This window comes from Protopterus annectens, chromosome 10.part0 (genome assembly GCF_019279795.1).
Source record: "Protopterus annectens isolate FY-2018-M chromosome 10.part0, PAN1.0, whole genome shotgun sequence".
Classification (NCBI taxonomy): domain Eukaryota; kingdom Metazoa; phylum Chordata; order Ceratodontiformes; family Protopteridae; genus Protopterus; species Protopterus annectens.
The window spans coordinates 961,638,690-961,662,817 of record NC_056744.1 but is presented as its reverse complement, the minus strand read 5'-3'; the positions used below and the strand labels follow the sequence as shown (position 1 = coordinate 961,662,817).

Genomic DNA, 24,128 nt, shown 5'->3' with positions numbered 1-24,128 from the left:
TTGACTGGGGAACTCTGAAGTCAACATTTTGAATTTTGGAACGTCCAGAAAAGTGTTTAGAATAGACAGGTCCAGTATTGGTCTCCAGGCTTTGTCCTTTCTGGGTATCAAGAAAAGTCTTGAGTAAAATCCTTGTCCCTGCTCTTGCTGTGGTACACGCTGAATAGCCCTCATGTCCATGAGGGATGAAACTTGCTTTTGTGCCTCTGCCCATTGATTGTGTGGCAGGTCTGGCATACCTTTTGTCTTTGGAAGGGTGTCAAAGTGGAACCTGTAGCCCTGAGACACTACATTCAAGACCCATGTGTTCTGGGTGATCATGTGCCAATTTTGTGAAAAAAGTGCTAGTTTCCCCCCTAAGTGTGCTGCCAAAAGGTAAGTGCTTTGGCATTGGCAAAGGAAAGTCATTGGGACCGTTTCCTATATGGCTGTGATTGGTCTTCTCCGCTTTTGGAGGTAGAAGCACCCCAGTGTTTAGGCCTGTATGAGCCTTGGGGTTGGGATCTGCCTCTAGGGTGTCTGTATCTGCCTCTTTGTGGCCTGTCGGACACTGGAAAGGACCAATTCTTAGAAGGCCAGTTCCTGCTAAATCTGGATGGCTGTACCTGTAAAAAATCCAACTGTCTGCATAGATTTCGCTTTATCCTCCATTTTCTTCAACACCTCTTCTGCCTTAACACCAAACAAGGTATCATGCTGTAATGGAGCATCCAATAAATTTGCTTTAACATGATCAGGCAGATTCTGTTCCTTTAACCAAGCATGCCTTCTAATGACAGAACCTGTAACAGCGGCCCTGCAAGAGGCCTCCAGTGAATCAAAACCACATTGCAAAGTATGCTTTCCCACTTGTTCAGCTGCATGCAATAAATCCTGTATTTCCTTGTTTTCAGAACATTCAGAATTTGTCAACATTCTCTGTTTTAGCAGTGACATTAAGTATTGCTGATATTTACGCATATGAAGCTGACAATTTAAAGCCCTTACAGCCAAGGTAGCAGAAGTGTAAACTTTTTTTCCCCCATCTGCCCTAGAATCCCTATCAGAGGGGACAGGTTTTTTTTGCAGTGGAAGCCTTGACCCCTTTGGGACCCTGAGATATAGTTTCTGGGTCAGCAGCAGAGTTTTTATATAGAAATTTATGAGAATCTGGAACCCTGTACTATCTGTCTGGCTTAACAGGTGCAGGGGGTAGAGAGTCAGGAGACAGGCCGGGCTCTGAAAATACATAATCTACAATGTCTAGAACAGGTGGAATAGCAAGAGGTCTGTGCTGAGGTAGTAAAAGAAAGTCTCCGAACCTTTTCTTAGATTCTGAGTAATCTTGGCTCTCCCAGTAAAAATGCTCCCTCATGGTATGCAGGGTTTCCCCAAAAGAATAATCCTCAGGAGGAGGGGCTGAAGGAATAGATTCTTCAGCATTAGAATCCTCATAGGGAGGAAGAGTGTATCCCTGTTCTGAAGAGTCAGAGGAAATGGAAACCTGATCAGAAAAGTCATATTCTGTGTCTTGCCTAGGCCTCTTATCAGGAGGGGGATGGGAACCCCTTATCAAAGTAATTAGGTCTTCGGACATTTTAAACATCTGTTTCTTAGGCATGGAAGTCTGTCCAGGAGAATGCTGTACTTGTTTCTTTGTCTTTAAAGCTGTTTTAGCCTTTGCCTTGGAAGCAGAGGTTGGCTCGACATAGAACTGTGTAGGTCTGAAAACACCCGCAGAAGCCGATGCCTGCTCAGCGGCTCTGGACCCATCTGAGGGAATAGCTTCCGAGTTTCCAATACCTTGAGTATCCAGAGGCCTAGTTGTCTCCACGTGGGAGTTGGAAGCAGCCTGTGGCTCTTGGGTAGCGGGTGTCAGGTGCTGCGAAAGCGCCTCACTGAGAACCGGCAAACCGGCGACTGGCCTAGCGAAGGCCTCGTAATCGGTTTTGGACGTCGGATGCCTGTCCTTTTCCTTGCATTTTTTTTATAAACTCCGGTCGGCTGTTCAGACTGCATTATATAATTAAATCTTTGGCCAAAGTAATTTAAGGCAAAATTGTACCGACGCTTAATAGTGCGTTGGCTAAATCTAGCACAAAACCGACAGCTAGCAACGTCGTGGTCTGGGCCTAGGCATGGAATACAGTAAGAGTGAAAATCCTTATGAGGTACTTGCTTCCCACAAGAAATACAATTGTTAACTTTTTCTGACATCGGTCTGGAGCAAGAAAAAAAAGTTTCCCCAATGAGGTACTTAGCTTTAATGAAGACTTCGGATCTGAAATTAGATTTCAAAAATCTCAGGAGTCAGCCGACCGGCACTTGTGAACTGCTTTTGCTTCGAGCACTGCGCGGCAAGAAAGACTGAAGAAAATGGCGTTGGCTGCATCTTTAATACCCCTGGCGCACTGACGTCAGGGAAGAGGTGACAGCAACCGATGCCGGACCAGGACTTTGGAATTCAGGCCGACTGCAGGTAGCCTGCCAGCAGGATAACAAGTGTAATGACTGCAACAGTGAAACACAATGAACATCAGACACAAAGCTCATGTATCTCCGAATCCAAAAGACAGAAAACAAGAATATGGCACAGTTATCACTTGCACAGGTGTTGTGTGTGTAAACAGACAGATATTTCTATAAAGTATCAAATAGCCACTGAGACAAAATGAGCTTTAAGACTGAACCATGTAACTGGTGCGTGTGTGTAATGACTGCAACAGTGAAACACAATGAACATCAGACACAAAGCTCATGTATCTCCGAATCCAAAAGACAGAAAACAAGAATATGGCACAGTTATCACTTGCACAGGTGTTGTGTGTGTAAACAGACAGATATTTCTATAAAGTATCAAATAGCCACTGAGACAAAATGAGCTTTAAGACTGAACCATGTAATTGGTGCGTGTGTGTGTCTGTATGAGCACTTCAAGTGAAACTGGTGTGTGAGTGTATGCAAGAACATAGTCAACCTCTGTGCTACCTCCATGTCTTGGTACGTTGGACAGGTGTAAGCCGTGACTGGTAGAGGTGACAGTTCATCACCACTGTACTCGACCACGAGAAATGGCTCTGCCAGGAGTTGCACTGGCACATCCACGCACATGGTTAGATGCACTGCTGCTACCTGAACATGACTGAGGTCTGCTTGTACAAGCTGTCCTCATGAGTACGCTCAGGATAACTACCCCATGGTCTGCCACTTCCGGCTCCATCAGTAGTTGAGGTGTCCACAGCCGGAAGTACTGCCACTAAAGGAGCATGATCAGGTACAGCCACATCAGCTAACATCAGATGATGTGAATGACCGACACCTATGTGGATGCTGTCCCTCTCCCAGCAGACATTTCATCATAGACACTGCCCATTCCAACATATCATTCATCTGATCAACTGAAATGGCAAAACTGTGGAAGCAGCCATGCATTTCAGCCTGTGACACATCTACAACCCTAAGCATTTCCTTGGAGGCCCTAGTGGAACGTGCCTGCGCCTCCATGATGGCCCTAAACATACATAGAGTGGCACAGAAATACACACTTGGAGGAAGGATCGCAGGCCTCCTTCAGAGCATCCTTAACATTCCTCCTGTATGGCACCTCACTTACACTTCGACTACAGCCACAGTAACCACACTACCCTGACCAAGTGTCTCACCCTCCACTTGTCCAATATTTGAGGGCTCAGTGGAATGGGTTGGTGTAGGCCTACTGGCTGTGTCTAATGGAATTACTGGAGATGGCTAAATATTAACCTCAGTGTCAGATTTAACCGCTGCATCCCCAGACTGTGCCTCTGTTTGCCTACCACCACCACCATCAGTGTCTGCCGATACTCTGACATCAAGTGGCAAAAGCTCTATACTTGTGATAATAAGCAAACAGAGGAAAGAAATTAATAGCTGCACTACTACAGTTCAATATAAGCTAACAAAGTAACAATGGTGCCACTATTACAGACAGTAGAGCAATACACATACAATCCTGACACGCACATCACACATGCAGATAAAAATAAATATTTCTGTGAACTGCTCATCAGTATTGAACTAGAAATGTTTGGCTTACTATGTGCAGATGACTCCACACTTCTTAGGGAGGATGGTCCTGGCAGAAGTTAAGCAAAATATAAGGACACCATCATCACAATAACAGTAACATGGGTGAAAAACTTTTGGCCCTTTATATGTCCATTAACAACACATTTAACAGATACTTGGATGACATTGTCCACACCAAGCCCATGTGCAATAAAACCAGAATGTGCTGTTAACTGTATCAGTCTATAAGAAGTCTAACCTCCCCACCAAAAAATTGCTAAACTTAACAGAGCTAATCGGAGGAGGAGCACGGAGCAAAACTCTGATCTGCGATATATAACATTAAGTATCCTGTTTTTTTTGCTTATTTTTACTAGTTATTGCTTATTCTAGATATTTATAGCACTTTTCTTGTCTGTTGCATACGTTTTACTGTAATTTATACCTATAAACTAATCTGCATGGTTGTACTAAAATTGTCTGCCTCACAGGGCCTGATAAATAAAGGTTTTTACTGTCACACACTGTCAATTTTTTCTAGCTAGTTTCACTGTGTAAGGTATTAACTGGAAATGTTTTCCACTTGTTAAACTTCTGTTTGTTCAGACTTCCTGCCAAGAAGAGTATCGTATAACTGACTTAATTTCCCACCTCCCCCCACTTCTGTATTGGTGTCTTGTTCTTATACTTGGTCTCTTTTCAGTTACCTACCCCTACTGTAAATTTGATCTGGGACACTCCTCCCAGTCATTAGCTCATTCTACCCAATACAAAGAGAGCATCTGAGTAGGCCAACCCACATAGATTCTTAACCTTGAATTATCTTCTGCTCCTCCTTTCTCCCTTTCCACTTAAAAAAAAATAAACAAATAAAATAAACGTTGCTAGAATCTCCCTGTGTTCTGATAAAGAGTGTGCATCTCAGCTAAGTATATTTTTTGGCACTTAACTGTTCAGAGTTGAATAAAACAATAATTGAATTCAGTTCAGAATACATTTTCAGTTCAGAATAAACTGCATTTAAAAATGTATTTGCTTTAATAATGCTACACACTCAAATGTGCTAACTTACACTGCACTTTGTTTTTACTGCTGTTTTAGCTGCTTTTCTGTAAAAACAAACAAAAAAAAAAGTCTAAGCTTGTTTCCTGCCTTTCCTTTAATTAATCTAGTCCAGATACAGATTTGCTGTATTCAGGACTGTATGTAAGCATCTGAGCAGTGCCAAAGTCTGCTCTTCAATTTTTCCCTTAGATCTGCTAGTTCTCGCCTCTCCTGACTTTTACTAGCTTATTAAGTTTATCAGACTTCTTGTAGCAATTATTGTAGCAAACAAAATTAAGTGCTACCAGCACTAAACTTTCTACAAGGAAACAGCTCCAGTACTTATTATTAATGTCCACCCCTCTAGGCATGTCTAAAGGTCAGTTCCCTGTGCTTTCTCCTATTAACCTGGTGAATTTGGGCATCCTGAGGCAATGTAGCAACTGCCTCATGTACACTGACAACCCTGTCCTCTTACCTCCCAACACTCAGACTTGTGAGAGATGCACTTACATATCCACTGGGAGCCATGCACTCTCGAGCCATGACCGGAATAGCTGGTCAAGAGGAGAAGGTAAACACCTGCACTACACCACATGGAACACATAGCCCTCCAGAACACACACCAGCACAAACACCACATGGAACACACTGCCCTCAAGAACACACACCAGCACTGTCTTCACATAAAACTACAAACCACACACCCACCTTCATGGAAGCTTTCAATAAAAAATCTACCCAAACAGCAGAGACCTCCAAGGCAGATACGCACTCTACCACCACAACACAACACTACTCACATACAACTCTTCTAAACAGTGTGCCACTCAACCAAAGCCCCTAGGCAAAACAGCATGCCCACACACTAGTCATGGATGACTCGATAGTGAGGCACACTGAAGTCACACTAACTAGGTTGAATAAGGAGAAAGTAACAGTCAGCTGCCTGTCAGGCACCAGGATCCACCACATAATGCACGTACTCTGGTCCCTCAACAACAAGTACAAATATGACTCTGTCATTGTACAAGTGGGTGTGAATGACCGGAGATGTACCTCCCTGCACTACATGAAGAGAGACATGGAGGAGCTCTCGGATTACGTAGCCCAGGCAGGTACAACCCTAGGCTTGAGCAGCATCTTACCATTCACCCAGAATGACACCACAGTACAAGCAGAAAATGATCGATTTCAACAACTGGCTAAGTTTCTGGTGTCATTTTAAGGGGATCCAGTATCTGTCTGCCTGGGACGACATGACTGACAGACCTTGATGCTTTGACAGAGATGGCCTGCACCTGGCACCCGTGGGCTTCTGGATACTGGCCAAGGCTCTTGCTACCCCCACAGTGCCTTTTTTAGGTGTTATTCCAAAGACCAAATTGCCACCGTAACAGCTATAGACAAATGCAATCTGAAGGTCATGCTGCTCAGTGCTACAAGTCTAAATCTCAAAATGCACTCACTCGAAGCACTCCTTAAAATGAAGAACATCGACATTTGTGCCGTAACAGAGACCTGGTTCAAGGCAGCAGAAAGCACCCCATGCACTACCAGGCTATAACTCATTCTACACCTTTCAGCCTCAGAACTTGGACCAAAACTCCAAAGGCGGTGGTGTTTCCATATTCATGAAGGATGTGCACACCTCCAGACTGGTAGCTCAACATAACGCATCTGAGATACTTCAGGTGCAGCTAACATTGGGTAAGAAAGCGATTCAGGTCATAGCCTGTTATAGGTTCCGATCCATGTCCCAAGACTCACACTCCACGTATGTAGCAGACTTCCCACCCCAGTAGCCATCTGTCCACGGGCCAGTGCAACTGTTCTCCTTCAGGCCAATGAAATCATGTCACTGGCCCTATACACACCTGATCATATGTCTTGCTGTATCCTCCAACAGCATTTATATCATCCACTATCAACTGCCAATATACCTTCTCCCAGACATATCTCCATATCCTCTCAAGCAGAAAGCCACCATGTCGCCTAAATGATTGAACAATGACATCATTCTCGGGGGTCACTGAAGGGGGATTTGTGGGGACTGGGAAGCTTGGGTGCCATAAAACACAAAAGAAGAAGATTACTACACATAAATAAAAGTCCTGCTGAGATAGAACACAAGTAGCTTTTCAATATTACTCATTGGAGAAACAAAAAACTTTCAAGATATTCAACTATAAAAAGCATTTATGTAGTTGTAACATACACAAAGCAATGCTGGATCCAAAGCAATGCTGGATCCAAAACAATGGGAGTAAAAAGAGCAAAACAAACCTCTGTACAAACAATTTGGCTCTCCCACCCCGAAAACAACATGTAAATGACATCTGGCTAACAAACAAAGGAATAAAACATCAGGAAATTGCTACAAGTGCTATCAAAGAAACTGTCCCAAAAAATATGTACACATTTACCACAGAACTTTCATTTTTATGCAATTGCAGTCACCTCTACTTGTAGCCAGCACTCCCCTAGAGGTGTCTATGGGCCATCCTAGTAGTCTAACACCACTGTGTCATGGACACTATAGGACATTTACATTTCACTGAAATAACACAGTGTGTAAAGAGAAACAGTTGTAACATTAACACTTGGGGGGAAAAGTTAATAAGGCTGAGCATCTGAGAAAAGAAAATGCCCCCAAAAAAATGCCTATGCCATTGGTAAACTTCTAATAAGTACATACAGATAAAAGCAGCGTTTGCTAATGCATATATAAAAATATTTTTCTAAGCGATATCTGGGTATATCCAGTATAACTTAAAAATGCAATCATAACTTATCAAGATCAGTAGTCTTCTGTGCAGACAAATCCAAAGTGATACCAATCTTCTTCGGTGATAACCATAGAAACAAGTCTTCTCGCCTTTAGGTTCCCTTTTTACAGTGTAGATTCAGACCTGTGAGCATGGTGAAGATACAAATGAGGTGTGAACTCATTAGAATTGCCAAATTCTTGGCTCTGTGCATCAGACATAAACATAGTGCAGGCACTCCCTCAGTGTCTGTTGCTAATGGATTGCAACTGTGAAGGATTATTGCTAGGGAGAAGGAAAAACTACAATAGCAATTCAGATTCCCTTACCTCCCATGGGTGTGACAGCCAGGTTATACTTAAGTGTAGAAGTAATTTATCAAGGATTTAAATGAAAGTAAGCAGCACACATTACAGTTTCTGTTCAGTAACATCTAACCTCTCCTGCATTTGTTGAAAACTGTATTATTATTGGCATTTAATATTCTCATACGTTTTAAGGACAAAGACACAAAATGGCTTATAGACTGCAGGTCTCAGATTACTGCTCAGATAAGAAAAGAATGGCCACCATACAGAGGCAAGACAGAGTTGCATTTTTACAAACAATAGTCACAAATGGTTGTGTAATCACTCATTGCACTGCATCTGAAATTAATACATATAGTACAAGTGCCATATGTATTGTGGACAAGTTTGGACTTGCTTGTATGCACAATGATTTTCATTCCCTGCTGCCAAGCTGTTTCTGTGGCAAAGAGGGATAAGGCACCCTTACTGTGTTTTGAAGGTTCATTTGGGTGAGAGTTCAAATCCAGACTTGTGTAAAAGTCTTTCACGTGTACTAACATATATTTTGTAGTAGTGTTTATAGATTTTTCTTTCTTTTTTTAATGCCACTATTTGCATAGTGCACAATTTAGCACAAACATGGGAAACTGACAAGCCCAATAAATGTCATGTAAAGTACTTCTTTGGTAATCAATACATCAACTACACCTGTGAATCACTTGTGTGTAGCACACCTGCTAAATATGTTGATCCACACAGTATAAACTACCTGTAGATCACAGTTCAAGTCCCACTTTTGTCTCTTACAGATGAAACACTACTCACATCGCTGAAACAAGTTTAGCTTTGGTTGTCTTGTTTGTGCAACACTTACAATCGCACAAATGTGGAGTAATGGCCCACAACAAAGCAGAGAGAACACCTGCAGACATTCCTGATTTCAAAAAGGATACATTGTTGCATTATTTGCTTTCCATCTTGCAACATCTCTTAGTGACATTGCATGATGGTTAGCAACCTTCCCCAATACCAGCAGGTCCAAAACGCATGCAGAGAGGAAGCAGACAGAATGTATCCATTTTGAAATTGTTGACTATCAATTCTGATGTCACTGTGCAAAACATGGTAAGTGGTGTTGCGAGACGGTTAACGCACTGAAGTGAATAATGAAAAGGCAATTGTTACTTAACTATTCATGTGGCAGCAGGTGTAAGTGCAGGGATGCAATTCAGATGCTTCTGTGTTTTAATACAGGAAATTCCAAATATTTTTATTGTTGTTCCATTTCATTTTATATTAAATGTCACATAAAAAGTTAAACATAATTAAAAGCAACAATGCATACATATAGCAGTGAAGCTCATATGAATGTGAGGGTACACACAGACTATTATGTTTCTGTAATTATAATTATGCCATCTGGCCTTGGATGGTATTCAGACTTCAATAAGACTCACACACATAAATGTGTGAATTAAATTAAGACCTTGTCAGGTCACACACATAGAATGTTAACCCCTGAATCTGTCATATGTATATATATATAATTCAGGACTATGTCTGATGTCTGTTCTTCTGTGACAGAGATAGAAAATTACTGTTGTGGAAGAAATGTTTTTGTCTCTTATGCATAGGTTTGAATCCTACATTGCAAAAATCAATTTTGTCACTGTATAATAGCATGTGTCAGGCCACAAAATGCATGACTCGTATATGTCTGCAAAGTGAAACCACCTAACAGTTCCAGCAGCAAACAGCCCTCAAACTACTGTGAACTTTAACTCTCTCATTTAAAAAGCCATTTTCCTCTCGATTTGGCACTGTTGCTCTCCACTTACTGTCGCTAAACTGAAGTTTGCATCGCTGATCGGGTTTGTGCACTATCAGTAAATACAATAACAGGTATTGGCGGAAAATCATTATTAGCTACTGCTGTTCTCTCTTGTAAGACACGCCTGATGGTAGAAAGGAAGGTGCCCAATTTTGGGTGCAGAGGTGGACTCCTTGTAAAGCATCACAGCCAAAGGCTTTTGCAGGGGAGCTATACCGGCTTGCAGTAAATGTCTGAGGCTTAGAATCGGAAACCAGTAAAATGCACAAAAGCAGTCCGGACAAGCACCGTAAAGCCCAAAAAAATGTTAAAGTCCTTATTGTGAAGGCTGTTTGCAATACAAGCTGTAACACTGAATTTGAAATCCACTTGCACGTATAAAGCCACACTGAAGTCGGAAAAAACTTAAACCTTAACGCACTTTATTGTTAAAACAAGTGTTTTCGCTGTGGTTAAAACTACAGCTTCATCAGAGGCAAAAGTAAAATGCAGTGTCAGAGTCAAGTTTTTATGCAACACACCCTTAATTAGTAATGCAATCACAATGAAGTGTTAGCAGCATTTCTTGCAAAAGTAAATTCAGGGAATGAAAGCTCTGTTTAGGAGCATTCTCAAAAGTATGTAGTTTCATACTTTTAAAACAGTTGGAAACCATAAAACATTGATGCATCAGCAGTTTGTTACATTCATACACCAAGCAAGTGAGCATTAAAAGCATGAAAGTGTGTAAGAAATATATACACAATAAAAGCAGTCTAAAAACAATGCATAACAGTTCTGCATATAAAAAATGTTTATAGAAAAGTGTTTGTAAAAAAGTATCTAGTGAAATCACTACCTGCAACTGCAGTTGGAAGCCTTGCTAAGTATAAATCTTAACAGTGGTGGAAAGTATATGTTGCTACAAATTACTATTAAAGTAAAATAAAATGAAGTGAAAAGTGAAGTAAGACAAAGGTAAAGGAGTTATCTTTTATAGCTCCTCATTTTCAGGACACAAGCTATATTGCAATGTTCATTCAAACCTGGGTACGAAAATGAGTCTAGTAATATTTGCCATTCTAGCTCCTTATTCTCCAAAAGAGAGGTACTGGACCCCCTCTTTCTGTTTTCTTGACCTGGTCAATTGCAATAAAATGAAAGCTATGTCCTTGATGTTTCATTACGTGTTTAGCTAAAGCGTTTTCTTTTTCAGTTTCCTTATGGCATAATCATGTTGGTACAGCCTGTCCCGTAGTCTCCGGTCAGACTTGCCTATGTAAAATGCTTCACAGCAGTTACACTTGGCTAAATAGACTATGGATCTAGAATCACAGTTAAGCTTATGTGTAATGTGGTACTTTTTGTTATGTATTACAAAGGAATTGGAAGCCTTCACAAGGTGGCAATAATTACATGCCCCGCACTGAAAACAGCCTTTTGTTCTAGTCATTAGCTCCGTCTGTTTACTTCTTTCTAGCAAAGTTTTTAAATTATTGCCTCTCCTATATGCTATCAGAGGTTTTGTGCCTAACTTGTCCATGAGTTCCTCATTATTTGTTATGTAATACCAATTTTTATAAAGTATTATTTGAATATTCCTCGAGTCAATACTGTAATTTGTGATGAAACTATTTACAAACGAGGTCCCTGTTATCTCAGTGTTGGAGGTTGCCCTAAGAAAGGGTATGTTCTCCCCAACCCTCGGATTAGCCTCTAAATCTTCCTCTTGTCCACTGAAAATTGTGTGTGGAAGTAAGGGTAGAAATTGACCTTCCGATCTTTTATTATTGACCTCATCCAGTATTTCTTCAAATAAAGTATTTGGGTATCCTCTGTTGGTGAACATTACTTGCAAGATTTTACATTCTTCTTGGAATAGTATCTCATTACTGCACATCCTGGCTGCTCGAATTAGCTGTCCCTTTATGATAGCCTTCTTTTGCTTGAATGGGTGGCAGCTGTTGTAATGTAAAAAGGAGTTGCAGTAAGTTGGTTTTCTGTATATCTTTGAAGAATATTCACAATTAACTTCTTTATACAAGTGAACATCAAGGTAGTCAATGCTTAGCTCTGAGAATTTAGATGTGAATTTTAAAAAGTCAGTTGTGTTATTAACAGAAGAAACAAATTCATTTGCTAGTGTCTCATCGCCATCAAAAAGGATGAAAATATCATCCAGGTATCTTGTGTAGAACTTGATGCGGTTCATTGTGTTAACGTCCTTAAGAATGTTGTCAACCTCCCAGTAGGCCATAAATAGGTTAGCTACTGTAGCACCACATGGGGACCCCATAGCTACACCTTGTTTCTGGAGATAATATTTCCCATTAAAGATGAAGAAGTTGGATGTAAGTATGATGTCTAAAGTTGGGATACTAAATCAATTTCATTTTTGGGTGCCCCAAAGCGATCTAACATCAGTGAAATCCATTCAATAGCCTCCAAGTGAGGTATAGGCGTGTATAGATCTATGACGTATAGTGAGGAAGTTCAGTGAGTCGCTGTAATCAATTTCACTTATCTTTTTTAAAAATGTCCACGAGTCCTTGCAAATGTATGATATTTTCTTAATATATTTGCTCAGGATAATTTCTACAAGTTGGGCACTGGGGTATGTAAAAGAGACTCTGCTATCAATCAATGCCCGGATTGGTGGATTAACCAAGTTTTTATGAATTTTTGGTATACCAAAATTACTGCACAGTGTCCTAGGCATTGTGATGTCAATGTAATTGTAGGTGTCAATATCAATGCACCCACTAATAAATAGGTCCCTTAAAAAACCCCTAGTCCTAGAAATTGACATGTTCATCTCATTCAGTGACGGTGAACTATAAGCTGGACTATCGAGCACAGTTTCCATTTTACTAATATATAGGAAGTTGTCAAAGATTACAAGCCCACCTCCTTTGTCAGGTTTTACTACATAAGTTTTCCAAGCCTTGTAGTTGTTCTTCTGTGATGTTATAGTCTAACCGGTCGTTTTTAGTATGTGAAAAAGTGGCCATTTGTCTGAGGTCCAATTCACAAGTTTTTTCAAAAAGTGTTAAAATGTTGTGTAGTGGGGGGTTGTAAGTACTAGCTAATTTCAAATTAGTATTCATGTTAGTAACATCATTGTTAAACATTACATGCAAGTTCAGTTTCCTGACAAAGCATTTCAAGTCAATCAACGTCTTAACAAGGTTACATTTAGTTGTAGGAACAAAAGTGCTCCCGAATGCTAGTAGTTCTATCAGGGATGGAGGCACGTGAAAGCTAGAAAAATTATAGATTTTAAAGTCACCTTTTTCATTTGTTAAGATACTTAAGTCACCTAACATGTTGTTGTTAGTGATAGGCGTTGAATTGGGAGTAGAGTCATCTGTTACTATCGTCTGGACCAGTTCTTGTTGTAGTAAGGGCGCTGTTTCGGGTTCCCTAAAAAAGGCCTTCCCTGATTTTCATACCTTTGTTGGTTGTGTTGTTGTCCACTTCTGGTGTTGTGCACTTTCACATAGTTGCCACGTGGAGGTGCAGCTGAGTTAAAGTTCGTTCCTGTTTCATCCCAGTCATCACCTCCACTTAGGTTTGGCTCATTGTTTTCATTCCCAGTTTCTGTAATAGTACTGTCAACTTGAGTATTAGTTGAAGCCATTAGTTTAGGATAAGCTGTTCCATTAGAATAGCTCACCCTATCCTTGCCAGTTTTTATTTTTTGTTCACTTTTAACTTATCCACTAAACTGTCAATACTGGAAAAGATACGAGAGTAATCGTATTTATATCTATCAAAGTGCAAGTTTTGTTTTAAGGAACTGTCCAGTTGGTTGACTTCTTCAATTAATCTCGTAATATGTGTGCTGTAATGTTTAGAGATCAATTCCATAAGCTCAATTCCTTGTTTGTCAAACAATGTCCTTAAGTCAGCACAAAAACCATTATTTTTAAAAATTCCAGTAGGGTTAAAAGAGGACCGCAAGCCTTTTGGAATGATTTTCTCTGAGATACATTGTTGAAAATAAACTGTCTCTAATAAACTGTCTCTAATTGAAGTTTTTTCAGCTTCAATAGTTTATTATCAAAGTCTTTTAGACTGTCTGTTATTGTGTTCTCACTCACCGTAGAGTTAGATAGCCCCATAGCCGGTTGTTCCAGAGGTGTACCAAACCTCAAGTTGTCTGTGTTTTGAATCCAAATCCCAAAGTTCGGAACACCAATAAGCCCTGGTGGCATTGGTAAAGAAACTCCGTTCCTTGATGTTGAAGGACTACCAGTTAGGATGTCCCTTAAGGAATGAACACCATTCGGTGGTTCAATAATGTCCTCGTTACGGACAGGTTGACCTGGAGGTATGGAATCCAGGTTCAGCAAAGAATTAGTGTCAGAAGGAGTTCCCGTCACTCCTCTATGTAATCCTCTAGCAGGTAAGGCTGGGTGTAGATGGTGTGATCCAGCGACTTGTTGTGTGGTAAAATTGACGCGCTGGTCCAAAGCGTCAAGTTTGTTGACAAAAGAATCCATTCTTTTGTTTAATGCACGGATTAAACTGGTGAGATCATTACTTTCATCCACAGTTACGTTGTTGGATGCGAATAATCGTGGACTAGTCAGGCTGCAGGGCTGCCAGAAGACATACTGTTAAAGCAGACAAACGGAAACCAGTAAAATGCACAAAGCAGTCGGACAAGCGTAAAGCCCAAAAATGTTAAAGTCTTATTGTGAAGGTTGTTTGCAATACAAGCTGTAACACTGAATTTGAAATCCACTTGCGTATAAAGCCACACTGAAGTCGGAAAAACTTAAACCTTAGCGCTTTTATTGTTAAAACAAGCGTTTCGCTGTGGTTAAAACTACAGCTTCATCAGAGGCAAAAGTAAAATGTAGTGTCAGAGTCAAGTTTTTATGCACACCCACGCTTAATTAGTAATGCAATCACAATGAGCGTTAGCATTTCTTGCAAAGTAAATTCAGGGAATGAAAGCTCTGTTTAGCATTCTCAAAAGTATGTAGTTTCATACTTTTAAAACAGTTGAAACCATAAAACATTGATGCATCAGCAGTTTGTTACATTCATACACCAAGCAAGTGTGCATTAAAAGCATGAAAGTGTGTAAGAAATATATACACAATAAAAGCAGTCTAAAAACAATGCATAACAGTTCTGCATATAAAAATGTTTATAGAAAAGTGTTTGTAAAAGTATCTAGTGAAATCACTACCTGCAACTGCAGTTGGAAGCCTTGCTAAGTATAAATCTTAACAGTGGTGGAAAGTATATGTTACTACAAATTACTATTAAAGTAAAATAAAATGAAGTGAAGTGAAAAGTGAAGTAAGACAAAGGTAAAGGAGTCATCTTTTATAGCTCCTCAGTTTCAGGACACAAGCTATATTGCAATGTTCATTCAAACCTGGATACGAAAATGAGTCTAGTAATATTTGCGATTCTAGCTCCTTATTCTCCAAAGAGGTACTGGACCCCTCTTTCTGTTTTCTTGACCTGGTCAATTGCAATAAAATGAAAGCTATGTCCTTGATGTTTCATTACGTGTTTAGCTAAAGCGTTTTTCAGTTTCCTTATGGCATAATCATGTTGGTACAGCCTGTCCGTAGTCTCCGGTCAGACTTGCCTATGTAAAATGCTTCACAGCAGTTACACTTAGCTAAATAGGCAAGTCTGACCGGATCTGAACGCTATACCAACATGATTATGCCATAAACTGAAAAAAGAAAACGCTTTAGCTAAACACGTAATATCAGGGACATAACTTTCATTTTATTGCAATTGACTCAGGTCAAGAAAAACAGAAAGAGTCCAGTACCTGGAGAATAGAGCTAGAATGGCAATATTACAGACTCATTCGTAGGTGAATGAGCTGCAATATTTGTGTCCTGAAAATGAGGAGCTAAAAAGATAACTCCTTTACCTTTGTCTTACTTCACTTTTCACTTCATTTTATTTTACTTTAATAGTAATTTGTGGCAACATATGCTTTCCACCACTGTTAAGACATGCTTAGCAAGGCTTCAACTGCAGTTGCAGGTGTGTTCACTAGATACTTTTTACAAACACTTTCTATAAACATTTTTATATGCAGAACTGTTATGCATTGTTTTAGACTGCTTTATTGTGTATATATTTCTTACGCACTTCATGCAATGCTCGCTGCGGTGTATGAATGTAACAAACTGCTGATGCATCAATGTTTATGGTTTCCAACTGTTTTAAAAGTAATGAAACATACTTTGGTAACCAAACAGAGCTTTCATTCTGAATTTACTGCGAAATGCCAACGCCTTTCATTGTGATGCATTACTGAAGCGTGGTGTGTTACTAAACGACTCTGACACTGCATTTACTTTGCCTCTGATGGCTGTAGTTTTAAACAGCTGTTCTTTAATAAAGTGCGTTAATTTAAGTTTTTTCGTCCGTGTGGCTTTATAATGCGGTGGATTTCGGAATCAGTGTTACATATTGCAAACAGCCTCACAACAAGGACTGTAACTTCTTTTGGGGCTTTGTGCTTGTCCGACTGCTTTTTGCATTTTGAACTTAGAATAGTTTGACTAAGGCTGTCTACAGTGCGATTGGTATTCCATGCACTGAAGAACAGTGTAGGCATGACTTTAATGACCTAAAAAAGGCACAACAGGGATACACTCAAGAGGATGGAGGAGTTTAGAACCAGTAACATTCCAGTTGTGCAAGTACACTAATAAAGAGAATTTGTGGCAGAGAGAAAGTTACATATAGGCAAGACTGGTATGCATAATGCTCTTCTGTTCTCTTCTGTTCATGCCACAGCTAATGCAGAGATTATTGCGAACAGAGATGCCCATGCTGAACATCTAGAGATACTGTGGGAAGCAAGGGGCATGTATGCAGCACAAGAGAAGTATTATTGTAACACTGCATGTAATTAGTAATTACAATCACAATGAAACGTGTTAGCAGCATTTCTTGCAAAAGTAAATTCAGGGAATGAAAGCTCTGTTTAGGAGCATTCTCAAAAGTATGTAGTTTCATACTTTTAAAACAGTTGGAAACCATAAAACATTGATGCATCAGCAGTTTGTTACATTCATACACCAAGCAAGTGAGCATTAAAAGCATGAAAGTGTGAAATATATACACAATAAAAGCAGTCTAAAAACAATGCATAACAGTTCTGCATATAAAAAATGTTTATAGAAAAGTGTTTGTAAAAAAGTATCTAGTGAAATCACTACCTGCAACTGCAGTTGGAAGCCTTGCTAAGTATAAATCTTAACAGTGGTGGAAAGTATATGTTGCTACAAATTACTATTAAAGTAAAATAAAATGAAGTGAAAAGTGAAGTAAGACAAAGGTAAAGGAGTTATCTTTTATAGCTCCTCATTTTTCGGACACAAGGTATATTGCAATGTTCATTCAAACCTGGAGTGCGAAAATGGAGTCTAGTAATATTTGCCATTCTAGCTCCTTATTCTCCAAAAAAGAGAGGTACTGGACCCCCTCTTTCTGTTTTCTTGACCTGGTCAATTGCAATAAAATGAAAGCTATGTCCTTGATGTTTCATTCGTGTTTAGCTAAAAGCGTTTTTCTTTTTCAGTTTCCTTATGGCATAATCATGTTGGTACAGCCTGTCCCGTAGTCTCCGGTCAGACTTGCCTATGTAAAATGCTTCACAGCAGTTACACTTAGCTAAATAGACTATGGATCTAGAATCACAGTTAAGCTTATGTGTAATGTGGTACTTTTGTTGCGTATTACAAAGGAATTGGAAGCCTTCACAAGGTGTAATAATTACATGCCCTTTTTGAAACAACCTTTTGTTCTAGTCATTAGCTCCGTCTGTTTACTTCTTTCTAGCAAAGTTTTAAATTATTGCCTCTCCTATATGCTATCAGAGGGTTTTGTGCCTAACTTGTCCATGAGTTCCTCATTATTTGTTATGTAATACCAATTTTATAAAGTATTATTTGAATATTCCTCGAGTCAATACTGTAATTTGTGATGAAACTATTTACAAACGAGGTCCCTGTTATCTCAGTGTTGGAGGTTGCCCTAAGAAGGGTATGTTCTCCCCAACCCTCGGATTAGCCTCTAAATCTTCCTCTTGTCCACTGAAAATTGTGTGTGGAAGTAAGGGTAGAAATTGACCTTCCGATCTTTTATTATTGACCTCATCCAGTATTTCTTCAAATAAAGTATTTGGGTATCCTCTGTTGGTGAACATTACTTGCAAGATTTTACATTCTTCTTGGAATAGTATCTCATTACTGCACATCCTGGCTGCTTTCGAATTAGCTGTCCCTTTATGATAGCCTTCTTTTGCTTGAATGGGTGGCAGCTGTTGTAATGTAAAAGGAGTTGCAGTAGTTGGTTTTCTGTATATCTTTGAAGAATATTCACAATTAACTTCTTTATACAAGTGAACATCAAGGTAGTCAATGCTTAGCTCTGAAATTTAGATGTGAATTTTAAAAGTCAGTTGTGTTATTAACAGAAGAAACAAATTCATTTGCTAGTGTCTCATCGCCATCAAAAGGATGAAAATATCATCCAGGTATCTTGTGTAGAACTTGATGCGGTTCATTGTGTTAACGTCCTTAAGAATGTTGTCAACCTCCCAGTAGGCCATAAATAGGTTAGCTACTGTAGCACCACATGGGGACCCATAGCTACACCTTGTTTCTGGAGATATTTCCCATTAAAGATGAAGAAGTTGGATGTAAGTATGATGTCTAAAAGTTGGGATACTAACTCAATTTCATTTCTGTGAGCCCCCAAGCGGTCTAACATCAGTGAAAACCATTCACTTGCCACCAAGTGAGGTATAGGCGTGTATAGATCTATGGCGTCGATAGTGAGGAAGTTCAGTGAGTCGCTGTAATCAATTTCACTTATCTTTTTAAAACAGTCCACGAGTCCTTGCAAATGTCTGATATTTTCTTAATATATTTCCTCAGGATAATTTCTACAAGTTCGGCACTGGGGTATGTCAAATAGACTCTGCTATCAATCAATGCCGGATTGGTGGATTAACCAAGTTTTATGAATTTTTGGTATACCAAAAATTACTGGTGTCTAGGCATTGTGATGTCAATGTAATTGTAGGTGTCAATATCAATGCACCCACTAATAAATAGGTCCTTAAAAACCCTAGTCCTAGAAATTGACATGTTCATCTCATTCAGTGGACGGTGAACTATAAGCTGGACTATCGAGCACAGTTTCCATTTTACTAATATATAGGAAGTTGTCAAAGATTACAAGCCCACCTCCTTTGTCAGGTTTTACTACCCTGACGGTGCTTTACATAAGTTTTCCAAGCCTTGTAGTTGTTCTTCTGTGATGTTATAGTCTAACTTGATTACGTTTTTAGTATGTGAAAAAGTGGCCATTTGTCTGAGGTCCAATTCACAAGTTTTTTCAAAAAGTGTTAAAATGTTGTGTAGTGGGGGGTTGTAAGTACTAGCTAATTTCAAATTAGTATTCATGTTAGTAACATCATTGTTAAACATTACATGCAAGTTCAGTTTCCTGACAAAGCATTTCAAGTCAATCAGCGTCTTAACAAGGTTACATTTAGTTGTAGGAACAAAAGTGCTCCCGAATGCTAGTAGTTCTATCAGGGATGGAGGCACGTGAAAGCTAGAAAAATTATAGATTTTAAAGTCACCTTTTTCATTTGTTAAGATACTTAAGTCACCTAACATGTTGTTGTTAGTGATAGGCGTTGAATTGGGAGTAGAGTCATCTGTTACTATCGTCTGGACCAGTTCTTGTTGTAGTAAGGCTGTTTGGTTCCCTAAAAGGCCTTCCCTGATTTTCATACCTTTGTTGGTTGTGTTGTTGTCCACTTCTGGTGTTGTGCACTTTCACATAGTTGCCACGTGGAGGTGCAGCTGAGTTAAAGTTCGTTCCTGTTTCATCCCAGTCATCACCTCCACTTAGGTTTGGCTCATTGTTTTCATTCCCAGTTTCTGTAATAGTACTGTCAACTTGAGTATTAGTTGAAGCCATTAGTTTAGGATAAGCTGTTCCATTAGAATAGCTCACCCTATCCTTGCCAGTTTTTATTTTTGTTCACTTTTAACTTATCCACTAAACTGTCAATACTGGAAAAGATCACGAGAATGTCGTATTTATATCTATCAAAGTGCAAGTTTTGTTTTAGGAACTGTCCAGTTGGTTGACTTCTTCAATTAATCTCGTAATATGTGTGCTGTAATGTTTAGAGATCAATTCCATAAGCTCAATTCCTTGTTTGTCAAACAATGTCCTTAAGTCAACACAAAAACCATTATTTTTAAAAATTCCAGTAGGGTTAAAAGAGGACCGCAAGCCTTTTGGAATGATTTTCTCTGAGATACATTGTTGAAAATAAACTGTCTCTAATAAACTGTCTCTAATTGAAGTTTTTTCAGCTTCAATAGTTTATTATCAAAGTCTTTTAGACTGTCTGTTATTGTGTTCTCACTCACCGTAGAGTTAGATAGCCCCATAGCGGTTGTTCCAGAGTGTACCAAACCTCAAGTTGTCTGTGTTTTGAATCCAAATCCCAAAGTTGAACACCAATAAGCCCTAGTGGCATTGGTAAAGAAACTCCGTTCCTTGATGTTGAAGGACTACCAGTTAGGATGTCCCTTAAGGAATGAACACCATTCGGTGGTTCAATAATGTCCTCGTTACGGACAGGTTGACCTGGAGGTATGGAATCCAGGTTCAGCAAAGAATTAGTGTCAGAAGGAGTTCCCGTCACTCCTCTATGTAATCCTCTAGCAGGTAAGGCTGGGTGTAGATGGTGTGATCCAGCGACTTGTTGTGTGGTAAAATTGACGCGCTGGTCCAAAGCGTCAAGTTTGTTGACAAAAGAATCCATTCTTTTGTTTAATGCACGGATTAAACTGGTGAGATCATTACTTTCATCCACAGTTACGTTGTTGGATGCGAATAATCGTGGACTAGTCAGGCTGCAGGGCTGCCAGAAGACATACTGTTAAAGCAGACAAACGGAAACCAGTAAAATGCACAAAAGCAGTCCGGACAAGCACCGTAAAGCCCAAAAAAATGTTAAAGTCCTTATTGTGAAGGCTGTTTTGCAATACAAGCTGTAACACTGAATTTGAAATCCACTTGCGTATAAAGCCACACTGAAGTGGAAAAACTTAAACCTTAGCACTTTATTGTTAAAACAAGCGTTTTCGCTGTGGTTAAAACTACAGCTGCATCAGAGGCAAAAGTAAAATGGAGTGTCAGAGTCAAGTTTTTTTGCAACACACCCACGCATTAATTAGTAATGCAAGCACAATGAAGGCGTGTTAGCATTTCTTGCAAAAGTAAATTCAGGGAATGAAAGCTCTGTTTAGGAGCATTCTCAAAAGTATGTAGTTTCATACTTTTAAAACAGTTGAAACCATAAAACATTGATGCATCAGCAGTTTGTTACATTCATACACCAAGCAAGTGTGCATTAAAGCATGAAAGTGTGTAAAATATATACACAATAAAAGCAGTCTAAAAACAATGCATAACAGTTCTGCATATAAAAAATGTTTATAGAAAAGTGTTTGTAAAAAAGTATCTAGTGAAATCACTACCTGCAACTGCAGTTGGAAGCCTTGCTAAGTATAAATCTTAACAGTGGTGGAAAGTATATGTTACTACAAATTACTATTAAAGTAAAATAAAATGAAGTGAAGTGAAAAGTGAAGTAAGACAAAGGTAAAGGAGTCATCTTTTATAGCTCCTCATTTTCAGGACACAAGCTATATTGCAATGTTCATTCAAACCTGGATACGAAAATGAGTCTAGTAATATTTGCCATTCTAGCTCCTTATTCTCCAAAGAGGTACTGGACCCCCTCTTTCTGTTTTCTTGACCTGGTCAATTGCAATAAAATAAGCTATGTCCTTGATGTTTCATTACGTGTTTAGCTAAAAGCGTTTTCTTTTCAGTTTCCTTGTGGCATAATCATGTTGGTACAGCCTGTCCGTAGTCTCGGTCAGACTTGCCTATGTAAAATGCTTCACAGCAGTTACACTTAGCTAAATAGGCAAGTCTGACGAGACTGAAATACCAACATGTTCTTTTATCAAAAAACTGAAAAAGCGGCTAAACACGTAATGGCATCAGGACATAACTTTCATTTATTGCAATTGACAGATCAAACTGAAAGAGGGGTCAATACTCTTTTGGAGAATAAGGAGCTAGAATGGCAATAATACTAGATTTTCGCACTCCAGGTTTGTGAACTGCAATATAGCTTGTGTCCTGAAATGAGGAGCTATAAAAGATAACTCCTTTACCTTTGTCTTACTTCACTTTCACTTCATTTATTTTACTTTAATAGTAATTTGTAACATATACTTTCCACCACTGTTAAGATTTATACTTAGCAAGGCTTCCAACTGCGGTTGCAGGTAGTATGTTCACTAGACTCTTTTACAAACACTTTTCTATAAACATTTTTATATGCAGAACTGTTATGCATTGTTTTTAGACTGCTTTTATTGTGTATATATTTCTTACACACTTTCATGCTTTTAATGCACACTTGCTTGGTGTATGAATGTAACAAACTGCTGATGCATCAATGTTTTATGGTTTCCAACTGTTTTAAAAGTATGAAACTACATACTTTTGAGAATGCTCCTAAACAGAGCTTTCATTCCCTGAATTTACTTTTGCAAGAAATGCTGCTAACACGCCTTCATTGTGATTGCATTACTAAATTAAGGCGTGGGTGTGTTGCATAAAAACTTGACTCTGACACTGCATTTTACTTTTGCCTCTGATGAAGCTGTAGTTTTAACCACAGCGAAAACGCTTGTTTTAACAATAAAGTAAGGTTTAAGTTTTTCCGACAATTTGCAGTGTGGATTTATATCGCAAGTGGATTTTCATTCAGTGTTACAGCTTGTATTGCAAACAGCCTTCACAATAAGGACTTTAACATTTTTTTGGGCTTTACGGTGCTTGTCCGGACTGCTTTTGTGCATTTTGAGGCTTAGAATAGTTTGACTAAGGCTGTCTACAGTGCGATTGGTATTCCATGCACTGAAGAACAGTGTAGGCATGACTTTAATGACCTAAAAAAGGCACAACAGGGATACACTCAAGAGGATGGAGGAGTTTAGAACCAGTAACATTCCACAGTTGTGCAAGTACACTAATAAAGAGAATTTGTGGCAGAGAGAAAGTTACATATAGGCAAGACTGGTATGCATAATGCTCTTCTGTTCATGCCACAGCTAATGCAGAGATTATTGCGAACAGAGATGCCCATGCAGAGCATCTAGAGATACTGTGGGAAGCAAGGGGCATGTATGCAGCACAAGAGAAGTATTATTGTAGCTTTTAAATTAAAAATGTATTTTCTATACAGCTGTAGTATATCCCAACTGTAAAAATAAGCATAAACGCTTCAGTCTGTAGTGCAAACTAACTGTAGGAGTTAAGTTTAAGACTGTAGTCGGACGTTGTGGGTTCAAATTTCACAAGTAACCAACTATAAAAATATTACATAAATTAACTTTTACACAAGTGACAAACACTCTGCTAACTTAATATGTATTACAGGACCAAGCATATGTGCAATATCTGCACATCGCAAGGATAAGTGAGCAATCTTGAATTATAGTTTGTAGTTCCAAGTAGACAAAAGTGAACCCAAAAACGGCGGACTGCTCCAGTTCTTCAAATCTCTTTATTCACAAAAGGTATGAGCTCTTTTGCAGGTTATACTGCTTCATCAGATACAAACATGTTCGACAAACATGGCTAGAATGGATCTTGGTTATGTTAATAGTGGTTATTTTAATTTGGTTATTATACAAAAACTTGTTTGGTAATCCTGACACTTTATTGGCAAATGCATAGAAAACAGAACTATCAATCTTTTTTAAACATTTTTTTTTTTTTTTAACATAAGGACTGCTGTTGTCAGATAAAACTGTTTTTAATAGTCACAATAAGAATAAGGATATACTTTACAGATATTTCAAGATGGATTTAACTTTATTATCTCTAAATACTAATGGCTTAAATAATCCTAGTAAGACATCAAATCTACTGAAATATTTAAAACTGAACAAAGCATAAGTAGTATTTCTTCAGGAAAATCATTTCAAAACAAATGACAGTTATAAATGGGACCTGAAAGATTATATGATACTTGCCCCAATCTTCATACAAGACAAAGGGGGTACCAATTCTATGGAA

The 24,128-nt window shown here is 39.0% G+C and overlaps 1 protein-coding gene across 1 annotated transcript in view; it reads right to left on the bottom strand.

The window, feature by feature from the left end:
• Positions 1–24,128, bottom strand: part of LOC122813418 (vesicle-trafficking protein SEC22b-like) — a 329,060-nt gene that overhangs the window by 172,939 nt on the left and 131,993 nt on the right. The window contains exon 3 of the mRNA XM_044085734.1: positions 19,682–19,753. Coding sequence (XP_043941669.1) covers positions 19,682–19,753 — 72 coding nt within the window. The remainder of the gene's footprint in view (positions 1–19,681; positions 19,754–24,128) is intronic.